General features: G+C 48.3%; 1 protein-coding gene across 5 annotated transcripts in view; it reads right to left on the bottom strand.

Moving 5' to 3' along the window:
* Positions 1 to 23,908, bottom strand: part of Camkk2 (calcium/calmodulin dependent protein kinase kinase 2) — a 52,374-nt gene that overhangs the window by 23,131 nt on the left and 5,335 nt on the right. For all 5 annotated transcript variants that reach the window (XM_074060933.1, XM_074060936.1, XM_074060934.1 and 2 more), the window contains exons 2-5: positions 8,897 to 9,426; positions 4,864 to 4,911; positions 3,852 to 3,905; positions 3,160 to 3,211 (exon numbers count right to left, since the gene is read on the bottom strand). In XM_074060933.1, the coding sequence (XP_073917034.1) occupies positions 3,160 to 3,211; positions 3,852 to 3,905; positions 4,864 to 4,911; positions 8,897 to 9,364 (622 nt within the window). In that variant the 5' untranslated portion in view covers positions 9,365 to 9,426. The remainder of the gene's footprint in view (positions 1 to 3,159; positions 3,212 to 3,851; positions 3,906 to 4,863; positions 4,912 to 8,896; positions 9,427 to 23,908) is intronic.

The following is a 23,908-nucleotide window of genomic DNA, read 5'->3' on the forward strand; positions in this document are numbered from 1 at the left end:
TCACACGTCCCAGTCCACAGTGACAGGCAGGAGTTCACTGGGTTCAGCTCAGCTATCTCAGCATCCCAGGGTGAGTCAATCAATCACTTCCTTCTTGGGACTCAATTTCCCCACTTCATGAAATGGAATTAACATTATCCCTCATCTCCTTAAATCATGAAAAGGTCGCAGATGTACAATGAGGCCAGTGAGAGGAAACAAAGTAAGAGTCAACAAGAGAAAAGTGGAAAACGATGGGTGTGAAGACCCAGAGTCAAAATACTTAGTATTGGTTGTGGATATAGCTCAAGTGGTAGAGTGGTTGCCTAGCATGTATGAGGCCCTGAATTCAATTTTTGAGTTCAATGTTTTGAGTACCACAAAACAGTTTTTAAAATTTTTTTGGCAGTACTGGGATTTGAACTCAGGCCCTCATGCTTGCTAAGCCGACACTCTACCACTTGAGTCACTTTTCCACCTCTTCTTGTGTTGGGTATTTTCAAGATAGGATCTCACAAACTTATTTGCCCAGGCTGGCTTTGAAATGTGATCCTCCTGATCTCTACCTCCCAAGTAGCTAGGATTACAGGCATGAGCCACCAGCTCTGGGCAACTTCTTGTTTTTCGTGGTGGTCCTGTGGTCTGAATTCAGGGCCTCCCACTTCCTAGACAAGTGCTCTATGACTTTAGCCATGCCTCCCAACTTTAGTTATTTTTCAGATAGGGTCTCATGTTTTTGCCTGGGGTAGGCCTCAGACCTCAATCCTCCCATGTAGCTGGGATTATAGGCATGAAATCTCATGCCTGACCCCCCAAAACACTTTCCATGTCACACATTCTATGTAAGCAAGCATCTCAGTGTGGAATGCAGCTGTAATCAGCCTTAGAAAACAAAAAACCAAAGATGCAGGTGTCAGAAGTGGCATGTGGTTCAAGGGAAGCTGATTCAAAGAAGTGGGAGGGCACTGACAACCTCATTTTAAAAAGTGAGGAGTGGGAGCTGGGCATGGTGGTGCACACCTGTAATCTTAGCACTCAGGAGGCTAAGGCAGGATTGTTAGTTCAAGACCAGCATGGGCTACATAGCAAGACCCTGACTCAAAATGATAGATAGATAGATAGATAGATAGATAGATAGACAGACAGACAGACAGATACATAGATAGATAGACAGACAGACAGAGACAGACAGATAGATAGTAAAAAAGTGAGAAGAGATACTGGCTACACCAGCTAGGCTGGGGAGGAAGTGACAAGTGTACAATGCTAAAGAAATTAAACATCATGACATCACTTTATTGCCTGATTGGGCAGGAACTATTGGTTTCCACAGGTGGAAACCAGAACCCCACTGTGATGTCTTAGGGGGTGGGATGTTTGAGAGGTGATTAGGTGGTAAGGGCTCATTCGTGCTGTTATAAAAGAGGCCTGGCTTCTCCACTTTGCAAGAATGCAGTGAGAAGCTGCCGTCTATGAAGCAGCCCCAGAACTGGGAGTACTGTGGTATGGCAGCCTCAGCTGACTAAGATGGGAGGTAAGAGGCTTTTTTAGTGGGCATCTTTTTGTTTTGTTTTTTGCAGCCCTGGGTTTGAACTCAGGGCCTCACACTTGCTAGGCAGGCACTCTACAACTTGAGCCATTCCACCAGACCTTTTTTTTTTGTGAAGGGTTTTTTTGAGATAGGGTCTCATGAACTATTTGCCTGGCCTGGCTTCAAACTGTGATCCTCCTGATCTCTGTCTCCTGAGTAGCTTTGATTATAGGCGTGAGCCACTGGTGCCCAGCTTTTAGTGGGTTTTAAGTACGTTCGCAAGGTTGTGCACCCATCACTGCCAACTAAGTCTAGAACATTTTCTTTGTTTCCCCCTAAGAGTCCCATACTATCAGCAGTCACACCTCATTCCCCACATCCCCTACTCTATGACAACCATTAATCTACTTCTTGTCTCTATGGATTTTCTTATTCTGTTTTTGTTTTGCAGTGCTGGGGATGGAACTCAGGACCTCCTGCAAGCGCTCTGTTGCTGAGCCATATCCCCCAACCCCGGGTATTTCACATAGATGGAATTCAATAATTAGTGGCCTTACTTGGCATGTTTTCAAGATTCATCCATGCAGGAGTACAATTAAACACCCCATTTCTTTAATGGCTGAGTAATAGTCCACATTTTGTTTACTCATTTAATTGCTGATGGGCATCTGGGTCGTTTCCACTTTCTGGCTATTGTGAACAGTGGCACTATGAACATTCGTGTACAAGCTTTTCTGTGGACATGTATTTTCACCAAACAGTGGAATTGCTGGGTCATGTGGTAACTCCATGCATATTTAACTTTTTAAGGGACTGCCAGACTGTTTTCCTTTATTTGAGTTTTTACTTGATCTACATTACTTTAATAAATATCCTTCAAATAAACTTTAAGAGCTGGGCACAGGTGGAGTGGCTGAAGTGGTACAGTGCCTGTCTAGCAAGTGTGAGGCCCTGAGTTCAAACCCTGGTGTGGCAGGAAGGCAGGGAAGGGGAAGGGAGATACCGAGAGACAATGAGTGCAATGGTGAAACAGGAAAAAACAGATTTGAGGAATGTCACCTGAGGTGATACCAGAGAAGGGTCACCTCGCCCCAGAGGTTAAAATGGCCATTGAAATGGTATGTGACCATATATGGGACAGGCTGTACCCCCATTTCTGTAGCCCACTCTACATGGTATATAAGAAAAGCCCCCTTTGTTTTTGGGGCTCAGCCTTGGAATGTAACCCCGCTGAGTCGCTGCTGGCCTGCTTAATAAACTTGCTTCCCAAAAGCTTAGGTGCCCTGTCTCTTTCTGTCTGAGCCATCTCACAACACTAGCACTGCCAAAAAAAAAAAGAAAAAGAAAAGAGCTGGGCTTAGTGGTGCACACCTATAATCCCACCACTTGGGAGGTAGAGGCAAGAGAATCTCAAACTTTGAGGCCAGCCTGGGCTACACAGTATAAGTGAGACCCTATCTCAAAAACAAAAACAAAAACAAAAAAAACCAAATATAGAACCACAGCAGAGGCCCAGCCCTGTCTTCAGGGAGAAACCCTGAATGGGGTGGGTGTCTTTCCAGAGTATTCCTGGCAGGGGCCCCATTGGGTGGGCTGTGCCCATCTTGCTCCTGCACCTTAGAACAAAGGCCCACGCCCACTGAACTCACGTGGAAAGCCAGCCTGTCGGATCAGCTTCTTTTTGGACAGCACCTTCATTGCCTGCAAAAGAACAGCCCCCACATCCTGGTTAAAGCAGGGAGGAGGGAGAGGGCAGGTGAGACTTCCTGCACTTCAGGTCCCCTGAGCTCCTAGGCCCCTAGCAGCTTTGGGACAGCAGAGTGAGCACCTCATCAGCAGAGGCGGCCAACAGGCTGCTGGGCTGTGTGGGAGAGTGGACGCCTGGAGTCATGCCAACCCTCGGGTGGTTCCACGGTTCCTGAAGAGCAGTCACTGCAGGGATCCCACGAGACTCCCTGCCCCAAACGAGAGCATACGTGAGCTAGTGTGACCAGTGGAGGAGGGGTATGACTGGCTGCTTTACAAGTGGAGAAAACACCACTCTCCCAAACTCCCAGAGTTGGCATATGTCAGAGCCAGGGTTTAAACCCACACTGCCTGACCCCAAAGCCTCAGCCCCAAGGGCAATTTGTCCAGCTGCTGCCTTGTTCTTGGTGCTATAGAGGATGCAGACAGGGCAGCTCAGAGGAACATCATGGGACTTTACCTCCCCACCTATAAAGCAGGTACACTACTTCCTTCCTAATGACCTCAGAATGAAAACCTGCAGTCGCCACAGAGGCTCTACTCCAGGAAGCTGAACCCTGGGAATGATGGGGGTGAGGAGAACAGGGATACTCACATAGTAGGTGTTGTCATTTTCATTGTAAGCCAACTTGACCACACCATAGGAGCCCTGGATAAAGGGAGATGCCCATGTGATACTATCCAGAAGTCATGGACCCTAAGAGTACACAGGTTGCAAACCAGAGCTTTTTGGTCAATTGTGCTCTGTCTGTGATTGTATTTGATGGATCTGCAGTTTTTGCAAAGTTTGAATTAGCTGCCAATATTTAAAGAGAAAATCAAACATAAAAAATCTGTATTTCTGGCTTCTTTTGAAAAACTTAGACCATCTAGCCATAAGAAGACCTCATTTCTGGCCATGCACTGTGGCATACCCAGAGGTGGAGATAGGGAAGATAATGGTTCAAGGCTAGCTCAAGCAAAAAGCTATCCAGACCCATCTGAACACCATTCTAGGCATGATGGCACAACATGTCATCCCAGCACACAAGAGAGGCTATAAGTAGGAGGATCATAGTCTGAGGCCAGGCCTGGGGTAAAAATGCAAGCTCCTACCTGAAAAATAACTAAAGCAAAAATGGCTCCAGTGGTAGAGTGTTTGTCTAGCAAGCAGAAGCCCTGACTTCATACCCTAGCACCACAGGAGAAAAAAGGACCTCATTTCCATACATTAAATTTCCCAGGCTTCACCACAGCCTTCATACACTGAGGCATACCTCACCCACTGACACCACTAACTGGCCTTCCAGTTTTTGACCCCTGCAACGACACTGCTCACTGGTTAAGCAAAAAGCAAAACAAATGTGAGAGTAAGGTGTGGGGGGGGGGGAGAAGATGGGGGGGGCCTCCACTGATATAATGGGAAACTATCACCAAGGCACTATGGGACTTCTCGCAGTTTTTGCAGAAACATATTTAAGATAAAAAAAATGTAACTCATTAATGATAAAACCCATCACACCACCAGCCTCACCTCAAAGACGCTTCCTCGCTCACAGGGCTCCCTCCCCAGGGGCTGAGACATCTCTGATCGAGAAGGAAACCAGTCTGGCCTCTGGGATACTTACCTTCCCAATCTCGTCCTTCAGCGTGTACTGATTCAGCTGCACACAGTCCTAGACAGGAAATAGAGACACATGAAAAATAAATTTTAAGTTTGCAACATAAAATTTTCACAAACAAACACATACAACTGGGACCCAAATCAAGAAAGAGCACATTCCCGGCTCCCCAGAAGCCCCTCCCAGCAGTGCCCCCCTCTCCAGAGTGACCACTGACTTCTAACAACACATATCTCCCTTGTCAATGTACTTTGTCAAAATGCAATCTTGCAGGACTGGAGGTATGACTCAGTGGTAAAGCACTTGCCTAGCATGTATAAGACCCTGGGTTCCATCCCTAGCCAAAAAAATGTAATCATATAACATGCACTTTTTTTTTTGGTAGTACTGGGGTTTGAACTCAGGACCTTGAACTTGCTAGGCAGGCGCTCTACCACTTGAGCCACACCCCAACCCCTTTTGCTTTAGTTATTTTTCAGGTAGAGTCTTGAGTTTTTGTCTGGGCCAGTCTGAACCTCTATCCTCCTATTTATACCTCCCATTGTAGCTGGGATGACAGGCATGAGCCACCATACCTGGCTTACTGATTGAGGTGAGGTACTGTTAATTTTTTTTTTTGCTGGGCTGGCCTCAAACTGTGATCCTCCCAATCTTCAGCTCCCTATAACTGGGATTATAGGCATAAGGTCACTGGGTCCAGCCAATATGTACTCTTTATTTTTTTACTTTTTTTTTTTTGTGGGATTGGGGTTTGAACTCAGAGCTTGCAAAGCAAGCGCTCTACTGCTTGAGCACACCTCCTGTCTGTACTCATAATAATCATTTTTAAAAAGGTTGTTCCCACATTCAAAAATGTATCTGCTGGAAACCTAAGTAAATAAACTTATGTAAACTTTAATTGTGACAAGTGATCACAATTACATTGTTCTACAAGAATGTAAAGTGGTACAAGAGGGGAAAATCTGCAGACTCTTAGGGCAGATAAAGGTTTCTCAGGGAATGTACAAAAAGTACAAAACCCAAAAGGAAACAAATGATACATCAGACTTCACCAAAGTTAAACTTTTGTTTCATAGGACTCTATTTTAAAAACGGAAAGACAAGCCCAAGGCTGAGAGAAACTACTCGCAACACAAGTATCATCAGACAGAACTAGGGTCCAGAATACATAAAGATGCAACAAGTCAGGCTAGGTGCCTGTGGCTCATGCCTGTAATTCCAGCTATGCAGGAAGCAGAGATTAGGAGGATCGTGGTTTGAAGCCAGCCCAGGTAAATAGTTCACAAAACCCTATCTAGAAAAAAAACCAACACAAAAAAGGGTTGGTGGAGTGGCTCAAGTGGTACAAGCACCTGCTTAGCAAGTATGAGGCCCGTAGTTCAAACCCTGGGCTGACAAAAAAAGAAAAGGAAAAAAAAATCCAACAAGTTAATTTAAAAATAGATGAGATTTGGACAGAAATTTTTCCAAAGAATGTAGACAAGTGGTCAATAAACATATGAAAAGAGCATTAGTCACTGGGGAAACATACATTAAAGTTACACCTGTTAGGTTAGCTAAAATCAAGAAGAGTAACTAGACCAAGTACTGGCAAGAATACAGAGCAAGCTGGTCATGGTGGTACATGCCTGTAATCCCAGCACTCAGGAGGCTAAGGTAGGAGGACTGTGAGTTTGTGGTCAGCCTAGGCTACATAGCAAGACCCTGTCTCAAAAAAAAAAAAAATGCAGAGCAAAAGCAAATACAACCTTTACACTCTGCTGGTGGGATGGAAAATGTACCACCTCCCTGAGAAACAGCTCCAGTTTCTTAACATGGACCTACCATAGGACTGGCCATTCTGCATCCGGGTGTTTACCCAAGAGAACAGAAAGCATGTTTCTAACAACTTACATAGAAATGTTCATAACAGCTTTAAAAGTAATAGTCAAAACCTGGAGGCAATCCCAATGTCCATCAACAGGTAAAGAAAAAGCAAACTGTGGCACATTCAGATGATGGAAAACAATTCAGTGTAAAGAGGAGCCAACCTCTCCCACAGCTCCCTGGGTATCTGCAGGCGTGGGCGCCAGAACTCCTGCAGATGCTCAAGTCCTTCCATAGAGCGCACAGTGCTCGCCTGTCACCTGCACGCCTGTAGTCATCTCCAGGTTGCTTACACGTGTGATACAATGTAACTGCTATGCAAGCAACTGTTACACAGCATTGTTTAGGGAAGAATGACAAGAAGACAAAAGTCCCTACAGATCTAGAATGGATGCCATTTTTTTCTTTCTGAGTATTTGCGATCCAAGGTTGGCTGAATCTGCAGATATTTGGGCCAACGTGTATGCAGCGATGAGGGTAAATCACAAAATCATTATGCTGTGAAAGAAGCTAAGATAAAAAAGCGTGCATACTACATGATCCCAGTTATATAAAACTCTCGAACTTGCAAATGAATCTGCAATGATACAAAAAGCAGCTCAGCAGCTACCTGGAAGAGCCAAACTGGGGGAGGGATGGCTGGCTGGGCAACTTGGAAACTATGAAGCTTTCCCAGGTGCATTCATACAGCAAAACTAATTTTGTACATTCTTTTTGCCTAAGCCTCCAGAGTGCTGGGATTACAGGCATGTACCATCACACTCCTATCAGTTTGTATTTTTGTTTTGCTTTTTCTGTTTTTACTTTAACTGCATCTCACTAGATTTAGGGGGAAAGTCTGAGGCATGCAGCATCTTCAAAATGCACTTGATTTTAAGTGCTCCCCCAACTAATTCGCTCATTCCTCAACAAGCTTTCTCGTGCTCCTGCTCTGTACTGGGCACCATGCTAGCTTCAGAGACACAGTGGTGGATGAGGCAGTGCCATGGGTCTTCACACCCTAGCCAGGAAGACAAAGGCAGAAAACAATAAAGAAATACAAGGTATGAGAGACTGAGGAGCACCATACAGGAAAGTGAACAGGGCCACAGGAGAGGGGTTGGGGCTGCTCTGGAGAGGTTGCTTCTAGAAGGCATTTTGGAGTAGGTGACAAGTGAGTTTAGATAGAAACATTGGATGGAACTGGTTTTGCAAAGCTGGGGGAGGAGGGTGTCCCAAGCAGAAGAACAGCATGAGTGAAGAATCTGCCAGGGTGGGAATGGGCTTGGATCTGAGGGACACAGAAGACAAGAAGATGTAGAGTCTTGTGAGCCAGCAGCAGAATGGAAGGTGGAGCTGGGTGTGGTGGCTCACACCTGTAATCCTAGCTACTCAGGAGGCAGAGATCAGGAGGATTATGGTTCGGAGCCAGCCCAGGCAAATAGTTTGTGAGACCCTATCTGGAAATTCCCACCACAAAAAAAAAAGGGGGGGTGGCTAGTGGAGTGGCTCAAGGTGTAGACCCTGAGTTCAAACCCCAGTACTGAAAAAAAAAAAAAAAAAAAAGGCTGAGGGCATGGCTCAAGTAGTAGAGTACTTACTTAGGTTGTGAGAGTCCCTCGGTTGAATCCTTACAACACCACCCAAAAAAGAAAAGAATGGCAGACAGAGCAGGAGAAGGGACAGAGGCAGAGCACAGGTGGGGATCTGAGCTGGGTTCACATCTGCCACCGTAGTGCTAAGGTAAGGACTGCATGAGATTCACCTGATGGCTGGACCTGGTGCCTGCTGTGGACCACTGAGCTCCAGCACCTGGATCAACCGCCGGCACCAGCATCTCTATCTCTGCAAGGCTGCACATGGAACCCTGGCTTCATGCACGCTGAACATGTGCTCTGCCACTGTGCTGCGCCCCAGCCCTGTGATTTGTTGCTGGACTCTTGCCCTGGCCTTGGGCACACATGCAGGTCCTCACCAATGACAAGTGGCAAGTTGAGTACAAACACTCAGGGATCCCTGGGCTGTCAGAGGATGCCTCTGAGGCTGCTCTGTGCAGGGAGGACAGAGCCCCAGGTGCCCACTTCCTTCCCTTCTGCAAGGACTCTCTCCACCCCTCACTGGTATTTCCTGGGGACCCTCTGTCCACAGCTGCGCAGAGACCCTGGTTCCCACTTTGCTCACTCACATAACGCACCTGCATACCCGTGATGGAGACGTGGTGAGACTCCACTGTGGGCCGCCGGGGTAGCCGTGGCGAGGATTGAGGGGAGCTGGCAGGTGAGTAGGACAAGGATGGATAGGTACAACGTCCATTCGTGTCTGGGCTGCTGCCAGCCACCAGCCCGCCCTGGGACCGCTCCTGCAGGGACAGCTTGCGACTGGAGAGCGGGGGCCGGGCCTGGGACTCTGAGGCATTCAGAGGAACCTCCAGGCCATCAGCCTCCTCAGGCCGATCCCGGATCAAGCCAACGTCCATAGCCCGGCCAGGCTCACACTCAGTGACCACAATGAAGGACTCCATGCCCCAGTGGATGCTCAAGGATGAGAGGCCTCGTAGGGCCTCACAGGGCTGCTGGCTTTCACTGCTGGCGTCCCCGCCCCCCAGCTCATCCTGGGGGACGGCCCTGTCACTGCTGAGCTGGCTACAGACACATGATGACATGGTGTGTGGGCCAGCTTCATCGACCACCACACCAGGGCGCGTCCATCCGGCAGCGGTGCCACCTGCAGAGAGAAGGAGGGTAAAAGTTGAGGCCCAGGCTGGTATCTAATTCCTGCCTTGGGTTGACGTCCTTAAAAAAAACACCTTGCAACTTGACATGGTATCCCAAGCCTGTAGTCCCAGCTACGCAGGAGGCAGAGACAGGAGGACCTCAAGTTTGAGGCCAGCCTGAGCTATAATGCAAGACCCTGTCTCGAAAACAAAATACAAAGGGGCTGGGGTGAAACTCAGTGGAAGAGTGCTTGCCTAGCTTGTGCTACAAAACAAACAGACGAAACAGTGTCCAGAAAAACAATCAGTATCCAGAGCATTTCTAGTTTGCCTTCCCTGAAGTGAGGAGCTGATGGCTCAGCTCTAAGTCACCACTCCTCATGTCTGTCACAGCTTTGCAATGAAAGCTCATCAGAGCCAGGTGTAGTGGCGCATGCTGAGGTGGGAGGCTCATGAGTTTAAGGCCAGCCTGAGCCAGGTAGCAAAACCCTCTTACAAACAAGCAAGCAAAAAAAATCTCACCAAACGTGATGTGAGACAAGCCAGCAATCTCTACAGAGAAGTGCCCTCTGCCTCTCTTTGAGAGCCTCTTCCCAGACACCAAGATGCGGAGTCCAAAGTCAACCCCTGTGGGAACCGAGTATAAGAAACCCCGAGAGCACAGGATCCTACAGAATTGGCAGCTACTTCCACTGTTGCTTATCAGGGAGTTGGGCACACCATTGCCTGGTTGCCTTTTTTTCTTTTCAGAGACGCCCCAAGGATATCCGGTGAGTTCTCTTGATTTTTTTTCTTTGAATTAGCAAATGCTGGGCAAGCCAAATACAACACCTTCCACCTCCCACCCTCAGGCTGTACCACCTCACAATGCAAAGACCAAGACAGCACTTTACAGTTTACAAAGCTTTTCTGTGTACCAGCATGACGTCAGAAACAGCACAGTTGACTTGCTATGAGAACCCTATTTTGTGAGTGGGAAAACTGAGGCCCAAGAGAGAGAAAGGGATTCTCTGAGCTCACATACAGCAGCAGACTTGGTTCCTGGCCTGGCCTTGGGCTAGTGATTCTGAATGAGACATGAGAGCCAGGGTCTCATCCGAGATAGGACAGCCAGTGAGAGGGTGATGTGAGAGCCAGGGGGCTGATGTCTGAGAAACCAGGCTCAACACATATACCCTCTAAAGTTTTCCTAGTTTAGTCCTCACCTATGTCTTCCTGGCCAGTGCCTGCCAGACATACACCAAAACATGAGTTAAGAGGGGATGGCATCAAATAGCCCGATGGTTCCTCAAACGTTACGGAGTTTCTGTATGGCCCAGCAATTCCACTCCTAAGCACAGCCCCAAATGCACCATTCACCATCGCTACGAGGAAGAAATAATGTATGAGTGGATAAATACAATCTGTCCCCCATCCAATGGGGGATTCCTAATTCCAATGGGGAATTAGGAACTGGAGGGCTGACACAGGCTATGTCATGGATGCACCTCAAGGTATCATGCTGACAGAAACCTGTAACAAAAGGCCTGGTATGACAGGATCCCATTGATAAGAAACTTCTGGGAGAGGCAGATCCATAGAGACAGAATGACTGGGGGCCTGAAACTGGGGAGGACTTTGTAGAGAATGGGGAGTGAGTGCTCTGTGGCATGTGGTTTCCTTTCAGGGTGATGAAAATGTTTTGGCACTAGACAGAGCTGGTGGTTGCCCAATCTGGGGCATATACTAAATGTCACTGAACTATTCACTTTAAAACAGTTAATTTTAGGGCTGGGGTGTAGCTCAGCAGTAGGGCACTTGCCTAGCACATGATAGGCTCTGGGTTGCACCGCCAAAAAAAAAGAAGTTAACATTTTATTAGGTGAATTTTCTTATCAATTTTAAAAAGAGAGAGACTGACTCTGTCTGTCTGGGGCAGAACATTAACCTTTGGTTCATGTGTTTGACAAGTTCTTCTGGGCAAATGTCACAGGTGCCACTGGAGTCCAATGAGTGCGTCCACAATGGGTGGCAGCTCCACACTAATCACCAACTCCACACAGGGTCTCTCTGGGTGCCAGGGAAACTGTGGACTCTCAGCAGAGACTTAATGAAGAGAATAAAATGACACTGGAGGTGGGGGGCGCATAGGGAGACGGTGAGGAGAGTAACAGGAAGCCAGGCTCCCTGGAGGACCCAGCTACCCAGCTGAGGAATGGAGAAGCGTCACCTGGCCCTCTTGGAAAGGTCCTTCCAGAAGTAATGATGGAACGATTACTTTGCCAAACAAGGGACAGGGGAAGTCCAATGAGAGCATCGTTAAGGGACCTCCCAGTCCTGACATGGCCGCTTTGTGGACACAGCTTCTGGTAAAGAAACTACAGCACACCCGACCACGGACAGATGCTCTGCCTTGCTTATTGTGCTTGAGAAGTGCACATTCGAACCACAACACAGCAGCTGGGTAGATCCTGAGAAAGTCAACGCAGAGCTGCTACACGACCAGCAATTCTTCTAGCAGGGATCTGGATGCCTGTACACCAGTGTTCACAGCGGCACTAGTCAAAATTGCCACAGAATGCGGCAGAACCACTACGAGCCGTAAAAAGGAAAGAAATTCTGACTCATGCTAGATTCCATTTACATGAGGATCCTGCAACCGTCAAATTCAGAGTAAGGCCAGGTACAGTGTTACACATCTGTAATCCCACTTACTCAGGAGGCAGAGATCAGGAAGGTTGCAATTCAAAGCCAGACTAGATACAAAGTTAGCAAGACCCCATTTCAACAAATAAGGTCACCTGTGATTCCCAGCTATGCAGGAGGTATAAGTAGGAGGACTAAGGTTCAGGAAGGGGCAAAAAACTTGAGACCTGCCAGGCACTGGTGGCTCACATCTACAATCCTAGTTACTTGAGAGGCTGAAATCAGGAGGATCTTGGTTTGAGGCTAGCCGGTGCAAAAATTTTGTAAGACCCCCATCTCCTAAATAACCAGAGAAAAATAGACTGGAGGTGTGGCTCAAGTGGTAGAGTGTCTGCTTGGCAAGCCTAAAGCCCTCAGTTCAAATCCCAGTCTCACCAAAAAAACCCCACAAAACTCAAGACTCTACCTGAAAAATAACTAAAGCAAAAAAGGGCCAGTGGCATGGCTCAAGCAGCAGAACACCTGCGAGCAAGCTCAAGGCCCCTGAGTTCAATCCCCAGTACAACCAAAAAAAAAAAAAAAAAAAAAGTTTGCCTGTGCACTGTACATTTGTTCTTAATAATAATTATTATCATTATAGAGTAAGAAAGCAGAATAGAATTGACCAGGCTGGAGGAAAAGGAGAATGAAAAATTATTTAGGGTATAGAATTTCCTTTTGAGGTGATGAGAAATTCTGAAAATGGATGGTAGTGACAGTTGCAAAACAGTGGCTATACCTAATGTCACTAATTAAAAGTGGCTGATTTTATGCTATGTAGATTTTTACCAAAATCAACAATAAAACTGAAATCTTAAAAATTATTTCTTTCATCTATCAGATCGGCAAAGAAAGAAAAATTCAATAATAGTACATTGGTGACCATAGTGGGAAGTGGATGTTTTCACACTCTGCTGCCTGGGGTAAAAATTAGTCCCGTCCTTATGGAAGGAGATCTGTCAATATTTAACAAAATTCAAACTGCACCTAAGTATTTATGCTACGGACAACCTCACGCATGTAGAAAACGATGTAATACAAGATGAGTTTGGTTTGTAATGACCCTCCATGGGGGACTGAACAAAAAAAAAAAGAGCTACTTCTAGCTCAGGAGAAAAACATGCCTTTGTTTTAAGACAACACGCATTAGCACCACACTACAGTCACATGGAAAAACCAAAGCCTTAGTCTGCCACAGCTGGTACAGGAAAAAACCCCTATGTGCAAACATGTTTGCCTGTGCACTGTACATTTCTTCTGGAAGGATGCACAAGAAATCAGAAGCAGTGGTTTCAAGGGAAGATAACTGCTTTGAGAGGTGGAGACAGAGCGAGAGGGATTTATTTTTCACTTTTTTACTTTTATTTTTATACCATGTGTATACGGTAATGATTCAAAATGAATTTTTAAGAGAAAGAAAATAACTAACTATGACAGGGGTTAGAAATACCACCCCTGGCTGCAGTGAAGAAAAATATTATACATTGTGTCCCAGTCTTGGTTTTCCTATCAATAAAATGCTATCACCCAAATTCAATATTCTCTGTAGCCCCTGCTGCTGTTATTGTATTTATTTTGGGGGGAGGGGGGCAGTACTGGGGTTTAAACTCAGGGCCTCAGCAGCACTCTACCACTTGAGCCACTTCACCAACTCTGTTTTTGTCTCTGCCTTCCGAGTAGCTGAGATTACGGACATGAACCACCGGTACCCGGCACTGCTGTTATTTTAGACATCCTTTTTAGGATCCTCATCTACCAGAAGAGGAGCTCCATAGCTTGGGCTCATTCTTTTCCTAGTCCGCCTTAGGCTCTCTCTGCCTCGGTTTTCTCATCTTTAAAATGGGCACCTTCCTGATAGTCATGAGCACCAGATACACCAAGCTCTCAGGATCACGTCTGCTTTGTGGTGAAGTGCCCAACAGGTGTTCGTTCAACCTGCACCTGTTATGTGCCTATTGCCAGAATGCTCTTGTGAGGAACCTGCTGTCCAAGCTATCCCACCTGCTCTTATGTGTGTCCCTCAGCCCTGGCATGTGTTCTGTCCTCCCTCAGTACAGGCACCCGTCCTCCCTCATGGAGCAGCCTCTGCCAGGGCCACAAGAGTTCCTGAAAAGAAAACCAGGCCTGGCAGCGCCTGGGAAAGTCAATGGAGAATTTTTTTTCTTGCCAACAGAAAAACAATTGCTTATTGATCTCCACTGCAGGCCAAGGACAGCAAGCCATCCACCCCAGCAAAGCTGCTTTTAATCAGCCTCCTTGGTGAGCTGGCGTCTGGCCTGGGCCTCCCTGGCCGCCTTTGACACAGTCTTGCTTTCAAGGTCTGGAGGAAGGAGGAGAACAGAAATTCAGCCTGTACACTCAGGTGTTGTGCCAGAAAGGCAGGAATGTCAAAGTCCCAGGAACAGGACGCAGTTTAGGGGGAAGTTCCTGCCCCTTTCCCACACCCATAGAATCTAAGCTAGTGTTCTGAATAGTTTGGGGCCCACAGACTCTGTAAGAATATGACGAGAGCTACCAAGCCTCCCCAGCAGAAAATCATACAAAAAGACAGCAGTTGCACATAAAAACAGCAGCAGTAACATTTAGCTGAGTCCATCAGGCCCCAGGCTCCACCTCATTCTGCCCCATCAGGTAATCCTTGCATGAAAGGCCCTGAAAGGAGAGATACTGAGCAGAGCATTCGATTTTGGGGACCCCAGGATAAGAGGACCTTCCTGCAACACTGCTTGGGGTTTGACAAAACACCCAGAGTCCTGGCCCCTATGTCTTATGCCTGGCCCTAGCCCTTTCCCTTGAAATGGAAGCGGAACCCAGCCCAGAAGGCTCTCCTCACTCTCACAGGGCACCCTGTGGGAGCCACCAGACTCTTCCTGGAGCAGATGGACCCGGACTCTGGCCAGGATGAAGGGAATGTTCTTTCCTCTGCCAGGAAGCCAAGTGACACAGGCCTCCAGGAAACACTTTGCCATTTCCTGGCGGCCGTGTCCAGCCTGTGCCTGCTGCCTGCCAAAAGCAGAGCTCCTGGGCAGAGCCACCAGCAGGCAGCAGTGTGGCAAGAAGCCAGTGAGGGGAGAGGGAGTGAAAGGTACCCCCAAACTTGAGGCACCCAATGCAGGTTGGGTCCCCTCATCCTAGGCACCCTGGGACAACAAAGGAACCTAAAATAGCTCTGAGGATCCTGCCAAGACCAGGGATAGCCTCCCTGCAATCACAGGCTCAGGCAGTACACGTCTCTACCTTGGGCACTGAGGCCCACGGAGGTCCTAAAGAAAATCCAGTCATTGATTTGTTCTTTTAACAGATAGTTGTGGAGGACCTGCTACATGTGGGTAGACAAACAAAAGCAGCTTCTGCCCTGGAGGGAGACAAGCATGTCAAACGAGGTGCCCCAGTGGGTCCATAGCACAAGCTGGGAAGACTCCCAGAATGTGGTAAGAGCACAGCAGGGATCACTGGGGGACCAGGAATCAAGGAAGGTCTCCCTTGGACATTCTTTTCTTTTGTTTGTTTGAGGTAGGGTCTTACTGTTGTAGCCCAGGCTGGCCTCAAACTCAATATCCTTCTGCCTCAGCCTCCTGAGTGCAGGGACCATAGGTGTGCACTTCCATACCCAGCTCTCCTGGGAAATTCTGTTACCCTGAGCCCCGCAGGCTGAGCAGGTGCTCAAAGGCAGGGACTTTATCTAGTCAATAGTTTAAGAAGGTCCTATGGCAGGAAAGAGGTGAGAGAACAGAAGGAACAGAAAGAAGCCCTGTCAGGGAACAGGGGCTCAGGAGCTGGGAGCAGAGCAATGTGAGTAGGGAAGGCCACGGGGTCAGAGCTTTGAAAGAAAGTTGATGATGACAGTAGAGGGATAGTAGAGGGACAGCCAGGCCAAGCTGCAAAGACCCCCTTGCCATGGGTTGAAATTCGTTCCCAAAAAAAAAAAAAAAAAAAAATGGTGAACTCCAAACCCTAGTTCCTGGAATATGGTCTTTACAGAGATGCTACCATGAAAATGAAAGCGGGAGGATGAGCCCTAATCCAGAAGGACTGGTGTCCTTATACTAGTGGGGAAATCCAACAGACTGACACGTGCAGGGAACAGGACCACGGAGGCAGAGGAGGGCAATAGTTTTACAGGACAGGAATGTCAGAATTCCCTGCAGCTGCCAGGGGACATTCCTGGGGCAGATTCTCCTCCATTACCCTTGGAAGGCACTAGTCCTGGTGACACTGTCTCAGTCTCCAGCCTCCAGAACTGTGAGACAACACATTTCTGTTGTCTCATCCCCTGATTTTGTGGCCCTTTGTCATGGCAGCCCCAAGAAAAGAACACAGCACCACTCACCCAGCCAGCAAGGCTCAGAGGAGCCAGCTGCCTCAGAAGCACCTCAAACACCATAACCAATTGGGTAGGGATAGGGTATTCCAGATCCAGGCCTTGGTCCTGCTCAGTCTTATCACATCCAGTGACATCAACAGTGTTTCTCCTTGAACACATTTTGGTTTGAGGACACTGAAGCTGACGTGGTTCCCAAGGACAAAGGCCATCCTCAGTCAGACGGTGAAAGGTACCGCTGCCCTTGAGTCCACAGACCCATTCCCACTGCAGTCCCTATAGCAAAAATGCTGGCTTTTTTGGTAACATCTGGCTACTGACGTGGTTTTTGTGGCATAAACCATGTTAAAAACTATTTGGATGAGAGTCCACATTTCAGAGCCAGATTTCAAATAAAATTCAAAATTTCCAGAATCTCAGGCTGGGGATGAGGCTCAGTTGTCTAATGTGTGTTAAGGCCTGGGGTTCAATCCCCAGCTCCAAAAAGACAAGTCACAACATTTACAGAATATCCTAAAAGAATCAAACATCTGGATGACAGTGGTCCTGATGACAACTCAGAGCAGTGTGGGCAGGGGACATGCTTGCTGGCATGCCACGGTCCACATCACCCCCCCAGTGCCTCCCCACACTGAAGTCGGGCTGAGGGCTGTCTCCATGCCCTTCCTTCTCCTGCATCTCATGACCTCCCTCGCCCCTACAGCTCTTGCTTGGAGACACACAGAATGTTACTGCCACCAGGGGCACATCTCCACGGCCACTTTACCCAGACACTTCATCTCACCACTAAAGAACACAAAAGCTCAGCAGGAAGATTTAGCGACTTGCCCGAAGTCACACAGTGGTCCCAGGCAGAGCTGACGTTGGTCTGAGTTTCATTTCATTTTGGCGGTGCTAGGATGGAACCCAGGGCCTTGTGCATGCTGAGCAAGCACTCTACTACTGAGCTACACCTTTAGCCCTGGTATGCGTTTTCAGGAAGGGACTAAAAATTATAGATGCAGCCTTGCAATGGTCACATCCTATGCCCTGAAATAAAGTCCAGGCTGGACCAAACTCCAGGACAGGGAAGCCTGCAGCCCAGGCCTCTGCCTTCTTGGCATCTCTACCTGTGAGAAAGGGTAGAGACAAAGGCACAGTATCTCAAAGTACTCAGAGAAGAAATGCACAGCACTTAGCACAGACACATTGAGTTGACTCAGTAGAAAGAATATGGCTTTGAATTTATTGTTTACTGCAGAGCTCTGGGGCCTAGAACTTTCTAGAACATCACTGGCACTCAATAAATACTGGTTGGAGGTCACTGTATATTTCACTCAGAATCCCAAGGCCACTCAAAAGGTCAGAAGCTTTCTTTAGCTGACCTACAGTCTACATTTAGTCTGAGAACAGCAGCCTGATTTGTGTCTGGGAACCCATCCCTCTGAGAGAGGCAGCCCAGTGGAGCTGACCCCACGACTAGCTTTAGAGATTCACATATGACACAGGCCTGACCAGCTGGGCATTGACTTTCTGGTCAAGTGACTGATTTGAGAGTAGATATGTGACCCAGGGTGGTCTACTGGATCTTATGCTGGTATTTTTAGGGGGAAGAGTTGAAAAGAATGAATGTCTCTCTGTTGAACTTAGAGCTCTGAGGATGTGCACCTGGAGTGACCAAGGGATGGGGAAAACCTTGCCTCAGAATGAAGTCAACTGAGAGAGAAGCAAGGGATGGAGGACGGATTTGACCCCTCGATCAAGCCATGCCTTAAAGCCCTGTATCCTAGGAGTCTACAATATACAAATCAATGTATTTCCGTTCTTGCTTAAGCCAATTTGTGATTGGTTTTCTGTCACTTACCAACAGCTGACTGACGGAAAAGTCTCCTCACTTAGCTCCCTGTGTAGCTCCTCATATCCTAAAGCCAAACTGCCAGGCCGCTACATGTTCTTTGACAACTCAGACAGTCTTCACCTTGATGGCGGTCTGCTAAAGACTGTCGCTGTTCATCTTAAAACAAGGATAGTCGGGGAGAGGAAGGGCTGTTGAGCAGGGGATGGGAAACCGACTAGCACTTTCTCCACAGGAATACCTTCCTTGCAGCAGCCGCCTAAGAGCTGTAGCTGCTGCCATAGTCGTGCAGCCTTCTTGGTTGCGTGGCACCTTTATAAGGCTGTATCATTTCACTGAATTGTCACAGCAACCTTAGAAGTTAGACACTGTTATAATCCCTGCTTCACCAGTGAGGAAATGGAGGCAGACAAAGCCCGAGTGAGCTGCCCATGATCACCACGTCTAGATTTGAGGGCCCAGGTGTGCACACTCACTAAACAGGCCAAGAAAGGGCTCAGTGGGTGTCAAGTTGAGAGCTTCACTGGCTTTATATTAGAGCAAAATTTTTCTCTCTAATCCCACCATGCTAACTATTTCCATCTTCCCCTCCAACTCTTGCCTGTGTGCATTACTTGTCACAAAATTTAAAAGAGTGCACATGCTTTTTTGTCCTTGTTAGTATATGTCACAAGTGCTTACACACACTGGATTCCACAATCAACATACCAGAGGTGGCAGAGATGCCACCCAGGGAGGAAAGACCTCACCAAGGCAGCCCAGCAGGCCCATGGCTGAACAGGGACAAGAAGCTGGGATCCCAACCCCTACAGCACAGTGTCCCCTTGCCACCCAAGGTGTCCAGAGACCAAGGGGCTCCCATTTCAGCACTGATCACAAGGGTGGATCTGAACAGTCCTTAGAGAGCCATCACTCAGGTATCACTGAAAGAACGGGATGATCCTGCAGTCAGGCCACAATGGCCAGGTGCACACTGGGGGCCCCAGCCTCAAAGGTGGGCGTGTGGGCACATGGGGGTGGTGTGAGTTTAGGGGAGGGAGGGACTAGAAAAGGGAGATAGGCGCCTTCCTCCTTTCTTCCCCTCCTCCCACTGAACCAACGGAAAAGGCAAAGAAGCAAATGCAATTTCAATTTGTGAAGGACCAAAAAGACTTCCACTACAACCTTCTGCAGCAAATCAGAGACGCGGGGGTCAGCTTGGTGCCCACACGCATCCATGCCTTACCCACTCACAGCACCTCTCTCTTCCTCTCTCTTCTCTGCTCTTCAGAGGTGTTATTCAATCAAGCAACTTCTCTCCCTCCCATCCCAGGAGGGTCAAGCAGGGACTGGGAGCCAGTTCTGTGGCTCCACCCCAAACACACCCAGCGGGCAGGAGAAATGTCAGAGATAGACCTAAATAAAATCTCGCTGACAGAGGCCTTGAAGGCAATACCCTAATGCACTTCAAAAAGCCCAAAAGGAGCTAAGTGTGGTGGTACATGTCTGTAATCCCAGCACTCAGAAGGCTGATGTAGGAGGACTGAGAGTTCAAGGACACCCTGAACTCTTTTTTTCTCAAAAAAAAAAAGGCCAGGGACCAGTAGCTCACTCCTGTTATCCTAGCTACTTAGGAGGATCAAAACTCAAGGCCAGCCTAGGCAAAAAGCAAGACCCTATCTCAAAAATACCCAGCACAAGAAAGGGCTGGCAGAGCGGCTCAAGCGGTAGAGCACGTGCCTAGCAAGTGTGAGATCCTGAGTTCAAACCTTAGTACTGACAAAAGGGAACATGCTCCCCCTTCTGCTCCCTGCCCTCCACCTAACCACTGGCTCCCCATTGAAACTTCTCTAACAGAAGTGTATTTCAGGCACCATGCCTTTCCCATGGGCTCAGGTCCACCTCCTGCCAAGCCCTGTGAGCAGAGGGCAAGACCCCGGTCTCCCCCACACCCCCATTTCCTCAAGGGACTGTCCACCCCGGCCTCCCCCACACCCCCATTTCCTCAAGGGACTGTCGACCCCGGCCTCCCCCACACCCCCATTTCCTCAAGGGACTGTCGACCCCGGCCTCCCCCACACCCCCATTTCCTCAAGGGACTGTCCACCCCGGCCTCCCCCACACCCCCATTTCCTCAAGGGACTGTCCACCTCCCCCTTTTCAGGTTGGAATTAGCATTTTTTATCTCTGCAACTGCCATCTCTCAACTATTTACAGAAGCCATCAGGATAAAAAGAGGCAACATAAAAATAGTCACTCAGCAGCTTTCAGGAGGGGTGGAGGTGGGGGCACGACTAAATCTTCTAATTTTCTTTCTTTTCTTTTCCAAAAGGAAGTAAATGATCCTAGAATTGTTCGTCTCCTCCAAAGGGCTCTCCAGCAGTTGACTGGCCTCTCACTGGAAGTTCTTTGGGGACAGGGACCAGGTCCCAGCATTCCTCAGCGCCACCACCACCCCACCTCCCCCCCCCCCGCCCCCACCACCCAGAGGAGAATTTGTCACTAGACCCACCCAAAAAAGAGGGCTAAGATTCCAGAGCCAGGATTGAGTAAAATGTGGGGCCCTGCCCTGTTCCTGTCACCTCCCGGGCCTCCTTCCAGCCTTCCAAAATATAAGCCAGTCCAAAACAACAAAGCAAAACAAAACTTTGGCACTTTTCTGCTTAAAATGTTTCATAGTCGAAAAAGAAATTCATCCCGGTGTACTGCCTGTAATCCTAGCACTGGGAAGGCTGAGATGAGAGGATCCCAAGTTCAAGGCCAGCCTGGGCTACATAGTGAGACTCTGTTTCAAAAACAAACAAAAATTCAGAGCAACCCAGCAAATAGGACTGAAACTGAAGACACTGACATCTCAAATCATCCCTGCCCCATGTGATCACTAATATCCCAGGCAGGGAACATAGAGGCAGAGGGACATGGGGAAGAAAGAAAAAAAAAATTTTTTTTTGCACTACCAGGGCAAAACCTTATTTTTCATATATAGCAACTCCATGTGAAAACTATTCCCACACCTAACCTCCTAAGATGGGCTCTATACCCCCACACACACCCCCAAAGACGAGGGCACGACTTGCCAGCACAGGAGCTTGAGATAGGAAGGGGTACCGGGAAACTGTGCAGACCCCATGGACCTTGAGCCTTGACTTTCTCCTGTACAGTGGAGTCACTGCAGCCTTCCTAGCACGTGGCCACAGAGTGGTCTTCTCCATCCAAGTGCCCAGTGAACATCCATGAAGACCACCTTCTGTGAATCAGGACGGGCTGGGGAGGTGGTCTGGCCTGGGCTTCCTCCCTGCCGGGCTTTCCTGCGGCTCCATTTCCTCATCCCTGGTGGACATTCCTGACAACAGCACCAGGAGAGACTGGGTTGACTGTGCCTGGCTCCATGGCCACCTGGCCACAGGGTTGTAGCACTGTCAGTCTGGTGAGGTTTTCTATGTTTGTGGATTCACTTATCTAGAAAAAGTCTCACAAAATATATAGCCATAAGATCACACGGGGTCGAAAGAACAGAAGGGAAAGAAATCTATGCTTCTAACAGGATGCTGACATGGGAGGTCACGGGCACAGAGGGAGCTAAGAATCCTCAAGAAGAGCAGTGAGGGTGAGATGGAAGAATCTCAAAACCTCCTTCCAGGAAGCTGGTCCTCAATTGAGGTCAGAAGCCCTTTCTTCCACCACCCTCTCCCTAAAAATGAAGAAACAAAACCATGTCCTGCACCCAGGGAGTTATTAATTGAGGGGCTTACCAGACAGAGGAATGAACAAAGCAGGTCTTAAAGAAGCCCTTAACAAGCCCAGGTGTGGTGGTGCTCATCTATAATCCCAGCACTCAGGAGGCAGATGCAAGAGGATCATGAGTTGTAGGCCAGCCTGAGCTGGAGACAAGGTGAGATCTCGTCTCAAAGATAAAAAGGAAAGAAAAGTAGCGAGGGGGTAGGTGGGGAGAGGGAGGGGGCAGGGGGGGCAAGGGAGGGGGCGGGGGGGGTAGGTAAGGGAGGGGGCGGGGGGAAGGGGGGAGAAATGACCCAAACATTGTATGCACATATGAATAAAAGAAAAAAAAATCAAAAAAAAAAAAAAGAAAAGAAAAAGATGACCGTATGGCGGAAACCACCCAAATGCCCATGAGGAGGTAAACCATGGGGTTTATCCCATTCCGCCAATGGAATATTATTCAGTCACAAAAAGGAATGAAGCACTGATGCACGCTATGCTATAGAAAAACCTTGAGAACAAAGATGCTGAATGGAAGAAGCCACACACAAAAGCCCACATAGTATATGATTCCATTTATAAGTCATGTCCAGGACAAAAAAATCTGGAGACAGAAAGTAAGTATGCTGCCGGGGCTGGGAGGGTGGATTGGGAACAGGAAAGTGACTGTTTACTAGGTACAGGACTTCCTTTTGGGGTGATGGAGATGTTCTATAACTAGACAGAGGTGATGTCGCATAGCACTGTCGGTGTCGGGATTTTACCGCAGGCCTTTGTTAAAGGCTAGGAGTGTAGCTCAGGGGTAGAAGGCTTGTGTCACATGCACAAGTCCTGGGTTCCATACCCAGCAACACACACACACACACACACACCTCTCCATTAACAGGTCAGTAAGGCAACAAGCACTCTGAAAAGAGAAAGGCCAATTTTGAAATGGAAATGCAATTTCCTCAACTTCAAGGAAGTAGCACAGGCGTGAGGGTGAAGCCGGCCTGCCTGAACCCACCTTCTGGCTCTCTCACCCCACCCAAGAGGGGGTGGCAAGAGACAAAGCAGAGCATCTGAGAGAAACAGTAACGCAAGGCCCTCTGTCGCAAAGGGAAATCTGAACTAGCAGGTGCCTTGAGTCCCCAGGACAGCCAAGGAAAATGAGATCCAAATGCTTCCCGCAGCCACCAGGCCGCAGGTGACATTGAGCAACTGCTCAGCCTCTTTGAGCTCTTCCAAAAAATGGGGTCATGGTGGGGTAAGGGTAACTCAATAGGCCCATGTTAAAATTTGAGGCAAAGGCCAGGCTGGGCTATATAGCAAGCTTCCAAATTAACCTGAGCTACCTCAAAAAAATAAAAATAAAACTGGGACACAATGTCTTGAACACAGGCTTGGCCTGCCCCCCCTCCCCCGACTACCCTCCCCATCCAGTCTCCATTTCTTAGCCCATCCTTCAGGGCTCAGCACAAATCAAATGACACCTCCTTCAGGAAGCCTCCAGGATTCACACCTGTAGGAGAGGGATTTCTCTAGAACTCAAACTGCCCCAGCACTTCTGGTTTATGGTGTTTCAAAACAGTATTGAGGGCAAGGCCATTCTATATTCCCAGGGCTTCACTCACAGGAAGGACATTTGGCAGCCCCCAATTCTGCCCACCAAAAGCCAGGAGTGCTCAGCCTCATTTTAACAACCAAAAGTTCGCCCCCACGCTTTTCCAAATGCTCGAATGGAGGGTGGGACCGCCCCCGGGAACTACTGCATAATTATTAGTGAATATATTTGGCTACCAGCCCACCAAGAGCCTGGAGGGCAAGACTAGCCTAAGTCCCTGGGCATCACCACAGGGCCTGCTGCGATCTGTGTACTTATTTGCTGTTCTGAGCTTCTCAAGAGGCCTTGTGAGGGTCCCTCCTCTAGAATGGGTGGTAAAGCACAAAGGCTCTAAGGACCTGCCTGACATGCCTCCAGTGGCTCTGTGACCCT

Source organism: Castor canadensis, chromosome 18 (assembly GCF_047511655.1).
Source record: "Castor canadensis chromosome 18, mCasCan1.hap1v2, whole genome shotgun sequence".
NCBI lineage: Eukaryota > Metazoa > Chordata > Mammalia > Rodentia > Castoridae > Castor > Castor canadensis.